The sequence below is a fragment of the Dermochelys coriacea genome, chromosome 6, assembly GCF_009764565.3.
Source record: "Dermochelys coriacea isolate rDerCor1 chromosome 6, rDerCor1.pri.v4, whole genome shotgun sequence".
In the NCBI taxonomy this organism is placed as follows: Eukaryota; Metazoa; Chordata; order Testudines; family Dermochelyidae; genus Dermochelys; species Dermochelys coriacea.
This window is the reverse complement of record NC_050073.1, coordinates 67,269,584-67,283,266: the sequence shown is the minus strand read 5'-3', so window position 1 is coordinate 67,283,266 and position 13,683 is coordinate 67,269,584. Positions and strand designations below refer to the sequence as shown.

General features: G+C 46.7%; 1 protein-coding gene across 1 annotated transcript; it reads right to left on the bottom strand.

Annotated features, from left to right (window-relative positions):
• Positions 1 to 3,012: 3,012 nt before the first annotated feature.
• RHOV (ras homolog family member V) lies at positions 3,013 to 13,683 on the bottom strand. Its single transcript, XM_038406159.2, has 3 exons — positions 13,157 to 13,683; positions 6,550 to 6,608; positions 3,013 to 6,008 (listed from the first exon to the last, which is right to left on the bottom strand). Exons 1-3 carry the CDS (start codon positions 13,350 to 13,352, stop codon positions 5,568 to 5,570), a joined length of 696 nt encoding a protein of 231 aa, XP_038262087.1. The 5' UTR covers positions 13,353 to 13,683; the 3' UTR covers positions 3,013 to 5,567.

Here is a 13,683-nt window from a genome sequence, read left to right as displayed (position 1 = left end):
GAGTTTTCTTCTTGTATATTAAAAAAAAAAAGATTACGCAGGAGGTCACACTAGAGGATCATGCTGATCCCTTCTGGCCTTAAACTGCATTAAAATCACATGGAAAGAATGCAGCTGGAGGACTATGCCCAGCTAGTATCAATCTGGGGTCAGCTAGATCTCCTGCAATAAAACCCAACCTGGAGAGGGCGATTTGTATTCAAACCTGAGCAACAGTAACTTCTCTCATCATTCCACCTATAGTCCAAGGGTGTTGTAACTGCATCCAAGTTGTTAGAATGATCTAGAGACACAGTTAAACTCTGGGTAGAGCTGCCCTGCAGGAGCTTTAACTGTGCCAGAGCCAAAGGGCTGGCAGGTTGTAACCGAGTCTGTCGCTATGAATAGGACCCTACCAAATTCACAGTCCATTTTGGTCAATTTCACAGTCATAGGATTTTTAAAAACTGTAAATTTCACCTATTTAAATCTGAAGTGTCAGTGTTGTAATTGTAGGGATCATGACCCAAAAAGGAGTTGAGTCGGGGGGTTGCAAGGTTATTGTAGGGGATGGTTGCAGTACCACTGCTGCTGGTGGCAGAGCTGCCTTCAGAGCTGGGCAGCTGGAGAGTGGCAGCTGCTGGCAGGGAGTCCAGCTCAGAAGGCAGAGTCGCCACCAGAAGCAGCACAGAAATAAGGGTGGCAATAACATTCCATGCCATCCTTACTTCTGTGTTGCTACCTGCCAAGCCGGGCCCTCAGTCAGCAGCTGCCACTCTCTGCCTGTCCAGCTCTGAAGACAGCAGTGCAGATGTAAGCATGCCAAGGTATGGTATTGCCACTCACTTCTGCACTGCTGCTGGTGTATTCAGAGCTGGGTACCCAGCCAACAGCCATTGCTCTCTGGCCACCCAGCTCTGAAGGCAGCGCAGAAATAAGGGTGGCAATACTGCAACACCCTAAAATAGCCTTGTGACCCCCTGCAACTCCCTTTTGGGTCAGGACACGCCCCCCCAGTTTCAGGAATGCTGGTCTCCCCTGTGAAATCTGTATAATAAGGTAAAAGCACATAAAAGACCAGATTTCACAGTCCGTGACTTGTTTTTCATGGCTGTGAATTTGGTAGGGCCCTAAGTATGAAGCATAGACAGGGTCCATGTGGGTGAGGCTTCAAGGCACAGAGGATGAGCTTGCTCCCTGTAGTTAAGGAGTAGATGGCACTGGTCTACTGCAAAGCATTGACACAACACTGCATGCAATAAAAAACAGCCACCCCCCCCTTAATTCAGGATTGTTCGTTGTTGACATGTCCTTGAGTTTTAGCACACTTGCTGTGCATAGACAGATAAGGTGCTTTGTAATGAATCACTCCATGCGTGATTCAATGAATCACTCATTCACACTTCACTGTTACTTCCACGATCTCTGTAGGTCTTAATCATTAGGAAGATGGGGCAGTCTTGTGGGAAATAGCAGAGCCAAGTGCTGACCTCATAGGTTGCTGCATTGTGCAGAGAGTGTTTAAGCCCCTCCCCCCGCAACCCTCACATATTCTGACTCAAGCAGGTCCAGCAAGTGGCAGATTGCAGTCAGTGAATGAGCCTGCCTCCCATGCTTGGGAGAAAGGTCATAATTGGAGAGCCTTTCAGCAGGAACCCTCTTTCTCTCTCACAGATTCAGCAGCCTCCGTCCTCCAGTTTGTTTCTTCCCGCTTAGTCCCCAACCCTTCTGCTGGATTCTGTCTCTCCCCCACCCTCAGAGTGGTTGGGAGGCCCCTAGATTTTGATTGGAATGGTTAAAACTGTGGTTCTATAAAATAAGATCTCCGGGACAGGGACTACATCTTCCTTTGTGTCTTGGCCAGCACACACCACTCAGCCAGCACTTAAATACTAACTGAGCTACCAGGAATGAGGCTAGCTTGATGCCAGAGCAACACATTGTTACCCTGAGAGGATCTAAGTGTGAGATGGGCGTCTCGCCCTCATTGAGAGTGCTGCAAAGGCTGCATTCTTAAGGAGCTGCTGCTGAGTCATGGCTGATGAGACTAGCTTGCTTCTTGTGTCACTACCAGCCCTTCTTACCCAGAGGAGCAGTCACCAGGACTGGCCTTTGAGGGTGGAAGGAGGAATCTCAGGTGACTGGAAGTTCTAGGGAGATTCCCCACCCCAAACTAATCTACTAGCAGGTAAGTTAAAGAAGTGAATTGGACTGGGACTGAGGAAGGGATAATGAGCAACGCTAACAAAAATTGGGCTGGGGGACAGAGGGCAGAAAAAGAATGTGATGGGGTGCTCCACTCACCACTAGTTTGGCACCTCCTCCTGGCCACTCTGGGGATTAGCTCATCAGGTCAACATCCATTCCCATAGTTGCACGCCGTCCTCCACTTGTCTCTCTCTGGGTCTGCAGTCTCTCTCACTCCATGAGCTGCTGCAGCCTCTTTGTGACTCAGCCCTACGGTCAGGTCACCCTATGTGTTATACCCTGAAAGGCGAAATCAAAGTCTTTCCTTCCACTGTCCTAGGCAGTCTTCCCATTTACTGCCTCAGGTGCCACTCCAATGGCTGGTAGGAAAACCTAGGCCTGCCCTCTACTCCAGGGACCCTCAACCCAGCAGTTCTGGGCTTCATTTTTTCAGCCCTTCCTACTCCTTTCCTGGGATGCTTCCTGCTACTCTTGGTTTCCCTAGGAATACTAATGCCAAACCCACCTCTCTTTTCCCAGGGAGTGATTGCCCTTCCCACTAGCAGCCCCTGTCTAGTGCCAGCTTCCTCGTTTTATAGGCCCTATCTATTCCTGCTCAGCTGAACCTGCTTGCAATCAATTCCCTGCTCCCTGGCTCTTCTTCCTCCAGGTGCAGCCTATGGAGTTAATAGGCCTATCTTAACCCCCTTTCTGTGTGGGGTGGACACCCCCTCACAAGGGGATATAGCTCTGTTCTGAGGGCGGCTATCCAGTAGAACATTCCCATTACCCGCAGAAGGCCTCACGCTTCTTGCCACCAGTGAAATTATGAACACAAACTTCAGTCACTCTCAAATAAGACCATTTTATTTAAACAAACATTAGACATGGTGAACAGTGGACAAAAGCAGCTCTGAGTGCAGCTTCGTTCCTGGGACAAAGCAACCCCATTGTCCGTACAGAGCTATTGAAGGGCAATGCCAGCTCTCTCCACAGCACTCACTCTGCACTGGGGAACCTGGGAAGTCCAGCATTCCCAATGAACTCCTGCAGGTGCTTTCACCCCTCCTCAGGCTCAGGGGGTGTTCTCCTTATCGGCCCCGTCTCAGGGTTTGTTCTTACATTATGGAAATGCACAAAGACCCAACCTGGAAGCTGAACTAGTTACACAGAAGCACTGTCCTACACAGCTAGGAAAGAAATGAAGTAATATATCTGTGACTGAAAGTGATATTCAACTGACAGTACCCTGCCCATGGTTGTATAATGGCAAAATAACACCTCCCTTCAGTTCTAATTACTGATCTGTGTTCTCCATAGTTTGGCCCTGCATGACTGGATCCAGCTGAACTCAGTAACATTCCAGAAGGGCCACACCCAGTTTGCACAAAAGGGAACAATTGCAGCTATGGTCAGCTTTAATACAGGGATACAGCCAGTGGAGACTACAAGTCTCCACATGCAATGCTCCATCTTACCTGGCTGCACTGCATACTTGGGGCTCTACTCTTAATGGACTGCACCTCTGTGTTAAAGATGAAGGTGGCTGTCATCTGAGTGGCATTTAAACTACGGGTCACATTCTGGCCACCCATGTGGAATGCTGTGGTTTTTATAGTCAGCCTAGACAAGGGGTGTGTGTATAAACAATCCCCAAATGTATCCCCTGGCCTGACATTATTTCAGAGAGAGTGTCCAAAGGGATGGTTGACTGTCAGGTGCAGAGCACCCCCTGACTCTCCAAAGCATTGCATGACAGGCCTATGATGTTCTCTACCCTGTGAACTAGATTGAAATATCTTTGTGGAAATTTTTTTAGAAATGGAGATAAGCTCAGTAATAAGAAGGGTGAGTAATTGCATTGGGAAACTGACCCTGCTCTCAGGATTATAGGGAACAGACTCACAGACAAAGTGGGCTCCTTCGTTGCCAGGGCATGGAGCAGACAGAGTGGGTGTCTTTCTATGGCTGGATCTTTTAAGGGTTTCTTTTGTTTCTGACCTCAGTGGATCAAGCTGTAACTCCTGAGGGCAGAAAGGAGAGCCCTGGGCCCTCAATTCTCAGCCTGCAGCCTCAAGGTTTGAACAATACAAGGGGAACTCGATTCTCTCCTGTTCTGCCTTACAGCACCTAAAATGATGGTTTTATTTGAACAAGAGGAACTGTCCATCTCGTGCCCCTGCCACTTTCTCCTGAATTTTGAAACTGAGGGACAAAAATATTTTAAAAAGCAAGCTCACTAGAGTTTTCATCGTGAGCCAAATCCTACAAGTATGATAGTGGAATAACTTTTCTTCCTTCCCTTTCCCCTTCCCCTCTTCCCTTCCCTTCCCTTCCCCCTTTCCTTCCTTCCTCACCTTCCCCCCCTCCTTCCTTCCTCACCTTTCCCACCTCTCCTTCCTTCTCAGCTTCACTCCACATCTCTCTCTTCCTTACATCACATGCTTTTCCTTCTCTCCCTCAACACCACTGCACTTCCCCTGTTGCATTATCACCCCCTCATGGTCACAGCGTTACCTTCGTGCCTGATGTCCAGAGGTGCTAAGGCCCAGCAGTCCCATGCCTCAGCACCTCTCAACATCAAGCACAAAAGGCATCTCAAAGTGGGCACCCAAAAAGAGTGATCACTTCTGAGCATGTGGCTGTAGCACAGTCACCCTCTGTACCATGGAGCCCTCTTTAGGGGATGTTTTGCTTCAGGGATGACTGCAGCTTGCAGTGTGCTTTCCCTCAGACAGCCACTGCTCTCTTCCCAGGATATGCCTCATGGGTAAGCCCTTTCCCACGTGTAAGGCATCTTTACAAACCCAAGAGCACTGCTCTATCACATCTTGATGACACTCTTCCCCCACCCCCTTTTAGTGATCAGAACTAGAGGGCAAGCATTTAAGTCCCACTTTTTAAAACTGAGCAGCCCCTATCAGACCACACAGTGGTCTCCGTTAAACACCCCCTCCCTCTTCCCAACCAAGACTTTAGAACGGCCAAAATAGAGCCAGATCTCCAGAATCCATCATAAGGTTTACACCAGAGTTAGATTATGCTGGGACAGGATTTTGGAAGTTTTAGTTGGGTTTCAGAAATAAAACTGGTCATACTGGGTACAGTGAACCTGCTTGTTCTTTAGGACCAAGTCTGAGTGTATTAAAGGCTCCCATTGATCTGGGACACCACAGGCACGTCCACCAGATGCTTAAAGCTAGAAGGACCATTTAGTAACCTGGTGCAATGGAAGTCTATTTCATGTCTCCCAGGTCTGTGACCACAACCCAGCAAGTGCCAGGACTCTAAGCCTCAACAGCTCACAGCACTCTCCTCGCAGGAGCCATAGGTGCAGTCACATGGCTCTCCAAGAAGGTGTGGGATCAGCACTGGCATGAAGTGTTTTTGCCAAACCAGCTTCAGACAAAGCAGAAGAACTTTTTCCAACGACACTTGGAGAGGGTTTTGATCCCTTTGGCTGTCATCTTCTTTTCCTGCCGGGCTTTGTGCTCCACTGCACTGACAATGGCTGTGTCAAATAGTTCTTTCAGGTTCTTTTGGGTCAGTGCTGAGCACTCCACATAGGTCAGTGCCCGGATTTTCTCTGCCAGGCCTTCAGCCTGAAGCTTGGGCACAGGCCTCCCGTGGTAGCGGTCCAGATTGATGAGGACATTGACATCATCCCGCAGGTCAGCCTGTGTCCCCACCAGGAGCACTGGCGCCTGGGGGTTGTGAGTCCGTATCTCAGGGATCCATTTCTCAGTAATGTTTTGGAAGGAGCTGGGGTTCACCACACTGAAGCAGACAAGGAAGACATCAGTGTCAGGGTAACAAAGTGATCGGAGACAATCAAAGTCCTCCTGCAGGAGAAAAATGAGAGAGAAGATCATTGGACTGAATTCCAACAGTTTTCAGAGTAGCAGCCGTGTTAGTCTGTATTCGCAAAAAGAAAAGGAGTACTTGTGGCACCTTAGAGACTAACAAATTTATTTGAGCATAAGCTTTCGTGAGCTACATTTTAAATGCATCCGATGAAGTGAGCTGTAGCTCACGAAAGCTTATGCTCAAATAAATTTGTTAGTCTCTAAGGTGCCACAAGTACTCCTTTTCTTTTTGCGAATTCCAACAGTGTGATACTGGAGTGACTCTTTCACACGATGAATATGCTAGCAGCATCTCAGAGACAGGGCACAATGTCCCCTTCATGCCACTTCCACATCATTCTGGAAGGCTGAGTTTCAGGGACAAGAGTCCTTGTCACATTCTGTTTAATTAGTGTCTTTACTGAATGTGTCCCTCTTTCCCAGCTGTACACTGCCCTCCCCACAAACCCTGCTAATAGCACCTGTCCCACAGACTAGTCAGAACCAAAACTACTAGTTCCCTTTTGACTGGTCTCACCTGTCCAGCTGTGTCCCAGAGCTGGATCCGAACCGGGGCTCCATCCACCAGAACCTGAACTGCAACACAGAGAGACAGAGAAGATGAGTACAGACTTGCTGCCTTTGAGACAGACAGACAGACAGACAGACACACGCACGTTCCTCTCTGTTTTGTGTCCCTGGGGAGCTCTTTGAATTAATGCCCTGACTCACTGTTAAAGTGACTCTCAGTTTTATTGCATGTGTCCACCCTGTCTGGCTATCTACCCAGTCCTCACTAAAACACCCAAAGCCCTGTCCTAGCAAGCACTTTGGGAAACCTGTACCAGCTTTTCTGGGGACAGTCTCTTTGGTTGCTTCGACACCTTGAGGGAGTCTTTCCAGGGCATTACTACACAAAGACCTTCAGTAGGGATGGCCTTTTAGTCAAACAGTGCCCTAGCAATAATTTAACAATCTTCTCCCACATTCCCAAAAGATAAGTTAGGGATACATAGAATCTTGTACTTTAGGGACTGATTCCTAGTTTTTTGCACTCTGTGACTACTTGGGTATGTCTATAGTGCAATTAGACATCCATGGATGTCCAGTACCAGCTGACTCAGAGCTTGGGCTGGAGGCCTGTTTAATTGTGGTGTAGACTTGTAGACTTTCAGGCTTGGGCTTTAGTCCGAGCTCTTGGACTCTCCCACAGAGTCCTAGAGTCTGGGCTCCAGCCTGAGCCCGAACAACTACACTGCAATTAAATAGCTCTGCAGCCTAATCCCATGAACCTGAGTTGGCTAGTGTAGACATATCATCAGATCACCCTCCCTGGGGCTGGCCAGGACCCCACCTTCTCATCCAGGGCAAAGATTTGGCATTTCAAAGCATTTCAGAGATGCTCTCTTAGTATTGCCCCAGCTGTAGAAAGCCAAGAACATAAAACACTATTTTAAAGCAAAGGTACTTAAAGGAAAAGGAATGTGATTTAGTTCTTCTGGAAGGCCCTTTCACAGCCTAACTGCACTCTGAGGCCTTGCCGCCACTAGCAAACTCCAGCGGCCTCAGATGTTTTTACCACTGTGTTGCCTACACTACACTACAGTTGTCACCATTTCTACCACCAGTGGTGAATTATATATACAATTTTTGCACCCACATTATTCCAACAGTGCAGGAAGCCTTAACATGGTGTCATCAACCTTAGCTGTCTCAGAGTCAGGCCCTGTTTCCCGCCCATGGAAATTCAAAGAGAAGTTGTTAGACCTCTGAGCATTTCAGACTCCACAGAGAATGGCTGGAGGAAAGGGTAGGGGCTGGGAATTGCATTAAAGTCTTGACAGCATGTGAAAATAGCACTTGTCTGCTGAAGAGAGGGAGACATCCTGTGCTAAGGTGACAATGGTGAGCACTTGACACCCACGAGCAGTATTTCTGATGGGTCATTGGCTCTGGTGGGATGGGGAGGGAAGGGGGTTTTGTTATTTTAAAAAAGCAAACTGAATCTTGTATTATTCTTCAAGTTCTTAGCTGGTGAGTGAAGTGGCAGAAACAACTGACCTCAATGTCAGTGGGGTCATAATAGCCCTTGGGGAGAAGAATGATTCTGCTTACTGACAGAAAACTGTGAAAGAGAGAGAGAGAGAGAGGATGAACTGAAATTAAGACACCCACACACAAAGAAGGAGGGAGGGAAGCACACAAGGATGCACTGAGAAAAGGAGTACTTGTGGCACCTTAGAGACTAACAAAATTATTAGAGCATAAGCTTTCGTGAGCTACAGCTCACTTCATCGGATGCATGACTCTCCTGCCAGCATATGTGAAAGCCATTGCTTCCTTGTGGCTGGAAAACAGTTGAGTGATATTACCATATCTTAGTCCCAGGGGAGGAAGAGCAACCTGTTCCAGATCAAAAGAACTGCTGGTAATCCGAGCCCCAGTCTATGCTTAAAACGTAGATCAACCTAGCTATGTAGGTGCCGACTCCATGGGTGCTCCGGGACTGGATCCAAATTAGATCCAGTTTGGATCCAAATCTAGTTCCAAACCTACACTTGCCCAAAGCCTGGGGGAATTTGGGTTTCCCTTTCTGGCCCATTATAAAGTTGGGCCTAAACTGTGCAGTTTGGATCCACAGAGGAACTTCTTTAAAGTTCAGGGGTGTTCTGAGGATGGATTCTGGTTCAAGCCAATCTGTATTCATAAATGGGACGGGTGGGAATTCCTCCACTTTCCTATATCCTATAGCTGGCTGGCTCTTCCAGGTAGGCAGAACAGGTGACTACTGAAGTTAGCAGCAATATGGTGATGGCCTGGTTTTCAAAGGTGATGAGCACCTGCCATTCCCTTTGAGTTCAATAAGAGCTGTGGATGCTCAGGCCACCAGTGACTGTTCAGCGTGGGACTGACTGTGGGCTGAGGACAGCCATGTCCGTATTGCAGAGGGCAGGAAGATCCCTTGAGCTAGTGCTGCCTCCTCCTTTCTGGATCATTCCCTAGCGACGGGTCCCTTCAGAAGATGCTGATACAGAAAAACAATAACACATGATGGTTGTGAATGATGGCAACCCCCTGTCCCTCTCCCCAACGCTGATCATGGTAGCATTGTTGGAGCAGAATGAGAATGGACAATTACTCGGGTGGCATTTCCTCAGAGACCCAAGGGAATGATGGCACCTCAGATCATTTTCTAAAATTCCCCTGCACCCTGGAACAGCAGAATGTTGGTTGGTTCTTTCCAGTAGTTCTCTGGGGGAAGCCAATAGGGCCCAGTGCAGACCAGCAGGTCTCCCATACCTCTTCACAATCGTGACTGACCTAGAGGGGCATCTGAACAAAAAAGCAACAACTCAGGGCTGAGCAACCCTCAGCCTTGGAGGTATGTGAAACACAGATCTGGATCCCAGCTGAGCCTTTAGTTTTGAGCTGACCTGCAAAGGAATCGCAATTGGTCTGGTGCCCTTTTGTGTTTCTTTACAATGGATAAAGGAGACCTGAAATGTTTTTTAAAGGTTTTGTTTCTGCTTGTTTTCTACGTTAGAAGTTAATAGTTTTTGAAGCTCAGCCATTGAGAGGGGAATGGATTTTTAGTCAGACATTTTAAACTCTTCATTTTTTGTTAATAACTATTCACTGCCAATGCTAACAAGCATTTTGGAGAGAGGATGTCATACTAAAGAAGCCAACAACCCTTCCCCCATCAGATAAGAGTCTGGAGAGCTAACAGTACACATTTCTGGTATTTCTAAAGGTAAAAACAAAGAGAATTATTCTTTTTTTAAAAAAAAAAAAAACCCTTTCAGCCCATATTTAGCCATTATAAAGTAGCAAAAAAGGCACAAGCCCAATTTAAAAAAAGAAATCTTTTGCAGGTTACCATTAAACATGTCTGAGCCCTGTCTCCACTAAGGCTTGCACCACTGATGAAAAAGCAAGCAATATAGACAAAGGGGTAAGATTTTCCGAAGTGCCAAAGGGTATGTCTACATGAGGGAGACTATACTGGCATAGCCCCATAGTATAGACACAGCCTATAGTGGAAGAGGGTTTTACACTGGTGTAGCAACACCACCTCTCCAAACAATGGCAGCTTTATCCAAGGAAGCTTTATCCAAGCTTTATGCAATTATTTTTCCGTCTACAGTGGGAGATGGGTTGGCATAGCTACATTGGTTCGGGGTGTGGATTTTGCACACTCTCACCAATGTAGCTATGTTGACCTACCTTTGAATGTACACCAGGCCAAAGTGACTTAGGAGCCCCAATATCAAAAGCGAACTAGTTACTCAGGAGCCAGAGTAGCAGCCGTGTTAGTCTGTATTCGCTAAAAGAAAAGGAGTACTTGTGCTCCTTTTCTTTTTACTCGGGAGCCTAAGCCTTATTCAGAGTCACTGGGAGTTAGGCTCTTTAATGCCATAGTCCCTTTTGAAAATGGGATTTAGGCACTTTTGAAAATGTTACTGAAGACCTATTAGAAAAGGAAGGAAACTTTCTTAACCCCTTGCATAATGACAGGTTTCAGAGTAGCAGCCGTGTTAGTCTGTATTCGCAAAAAGAAAAGGAGTACTTGTGGCACCTTAGAGACTAACAAATTTATTAGAGCATAAGCTTTCGTGAGCTACCGCTCACTTCATCGGATGCATCCGATGAAGTGAGCGGTAGCTCACGAAAGCTTATGCTCTAATAATTTGTTAGTCTCTAAGGTGCCACAAGTACTCCTTTTCTTTTTTCTTAACCCCATAACACAGACACAGGCTGGGCTTGTAGCTGGAGAGCTGAATGTGTGACGCTACAGCATTAGTTAAAGTGACTGCTCAAAATCCAGGAGAAGGCAAGAGTTAGTGGGGTGTTAACATATCACCAGAATGTTATTTACTCTCCTGTCCCTCCAGGAGCCATGAAGGGATCAGCAGAGCTATCTCCAGACAGCAAACACCCATATCTTTTAATATGCAAAGCAAACTTTTAGCAGACAGTGTTTACTTATGTGCTCTTCAATTATGTTAATTATGCCGTTTTTTCATTGGGGGATAAACTCCAGGTTCCAGTCTCCCTTTCCCCAGAGCCAGGGCAAGAAATCAGAGGAGATTGATTTCCACACAGTTGTCTCTTGCCCTGTATCTCTGCCCTAACCGGCTACACAACAAGAGCAATAAAATTCTAAAGCTTTACACATAGATGTCTCCCTCTCCCTATATCTGTCATCACAACAGGGACAGAACCGGGCAATGAATGTCCAAGCGTTTCCACACAGCTGTCTTTCCCCCCCAGTATTTTAATCTTAAATAGGTACATAACCAGGGCACTAAAGAATGCCCTTAGGAACCCATATGGTCACCTCTCTCCCTGCATCCCAATCCTAACCAGTGACACAAGAACACCAGTGAAAGTACATCTACACCAGTGGTGTACACAGTGGGGATACACAGAGGTCTTCCAGGGCGGTACATCAGCTCATCTAGATATTTGCCTAGTTTTACAACAGGCTACATAAAAAGCACTAGCAAAGTCAGTACAAACTAAAATTTCATATAGATGATTTGTTTATACTGCTCTATATACTATACACTGAAATGTAAGTACAATATTTATATTCCAGTTCATTTATAATTATATGGTAAAAAATGAGAAAGTGAGCAATTTTTCAGTAATAGTGTGCTGTGACACTTTTTTATTTTTATATCTGATTTTGTAAGCAAGTAGTTTTTAAGTGAGGTGAAACTTGGGGTATGCCAGACAAATGAGACTCCTGAAAGGGGTACAGTAGTCTGGAAAGGTTGAGAGCCACTGATCTACACAGCAAGTATCAGAGCTCAGGTCTACAGACTCAGGTTTGCAGGTTTCATGCTACCGTGCTAAAAACAGCTGTGTAGACATTCGGCCTGGAAAGATTCTGAATCCCACCCCCACTCTGTAGGCTTCAGAGCCCTGTTGCAACATCTACACAGCTGAGGCAGCTGATTTTAACACACTGAGACTCTCTGCTGTGGGCTGTGTAGTCATACCCTGTGAGCGCCACACAGCTATCCATTTCCCTGGATCTCTATCCTGACCAGGATTACAATCTTTGGGGCAGAGTCTTCTCTAATTATATGTCCATGAAGCCCTCAGATACTACAATGATGAGAGTCAGTATAAAACCTTAGGATAGAAAGATCAAGGATGAAATCCTGATCCTATTGAAGTCAATGGGAGTTTTGCCACTGACTTCAGAGAGGTCAGGATTTCACCCAGAGTTGAGTACAGTTATGGGTAATAGGTAATACATTCATCAATAATAACCCCTCTGAGAGTTCCTTACAGCTCTACCCCCCACCCCTTTTTTTATAAGGAGAGATGCAGGCAAGGCAATGAATCCCTAGATAAGTCTCTTGGCAATGTTTCAGGCCTGAAGGAACAGACTCAAGCAGAATAAACTTCCTTTCTACAGTTTTGCACAGGCTCAAGCCAAGAACGAGAGTTGCCTCCCTCATTGTGTGTGAGAGGCAAAACTGGTTTCTCTTTACAGCCTCCTGTGCAAAGTTTATGCTCAAGCCTTGTCTACACCAGGGAAGCTTTAAAAAAAATGTCCAATGGGGTTCAGCTCCTGCAATGGTTAACTGTGGGAACTGATGACTGCTGCTGAGGTTTTAAGCACTATGTTGACTCCATTGGTTTCCAACAGGGATAGATGACGTGGTGCTTAAAATGTTGATGGTAGCTGGTAGCCCCTCTATACTAGGACTCTCTCTCACCAGTGCTACCACTCGAGTGGTGGAACTGCACCCTTTCGAAAGACGTGTCTGAAAAACCCTAGTGTTGACAGGGCCATTGTAACAGTGAAAAAAAGGAAGAAAGTCAAACCCAGAAGGTTTCAGAGTAGCAGCCGTGTTAGTCTGTATTCGCAAAAAGAAAAGGAGTACTTGTGGCACCTTAGAGACTAACAAATTTATTTGAACATAAGCTTTCGTGAGCTACAGCTCACTTCATCGTATGCATATGATGAAGTGAGCTGTAGCTCACGAAAGCTTATGCTCAAACAAATTTGTTAGTCTCTAAGGTGCCACAAGTACTCCTTTTCTTTTTGCGAACCCCAGAAGGCAATAGCATGCTGCTGTCAGGCAGGATTCCCCAATAGGCACTTAACTTCCATTCCCCCTTACCTGAGAAGGTGTCCAGGGCAGTGGGTTGGTACTCATCAGGGTATCCATTTGTTGTGTAGCTAATGATCAGGCTGGTCTTGCCCACAGCCCCATCACCTACCAGGACACATTTGATGCCCAGCTGTGGGCCACTGCCCCTCGGGGTGCTGTTTCTTCGCAGGGCAGGTGAATAATCCAGCAGCTCCTGGGGGGGCATGTCTTGAACAGGAAAAAGGGGAGCAGCTCTGCTCCCCCTTCTAAAAAAGTTTGGTGAATGTGGGGGGGAAGCTGCAAAGCTCTGTTTAAAACAAAAACAAAACCAGCAAAAACCTAAAAAAGCCCCCGGCAGCCCCAGGAAAGTGTCAGTGGGTAAAGCAAGGCAGGAAATAAGTGTGGCTCAGCCACTATAGCCTAGGTGGAAACTCCTTTGCCTCTGGAACTACATCCCTTGGAGTGTCTTGGAGCTGGCAAGGCAGCGGCTGCAGTGAGCTCTGTGCACTGGCCTGTGGGTCCCACCTTCTCTCCGTCTCACTAAGCTACTATTGCTT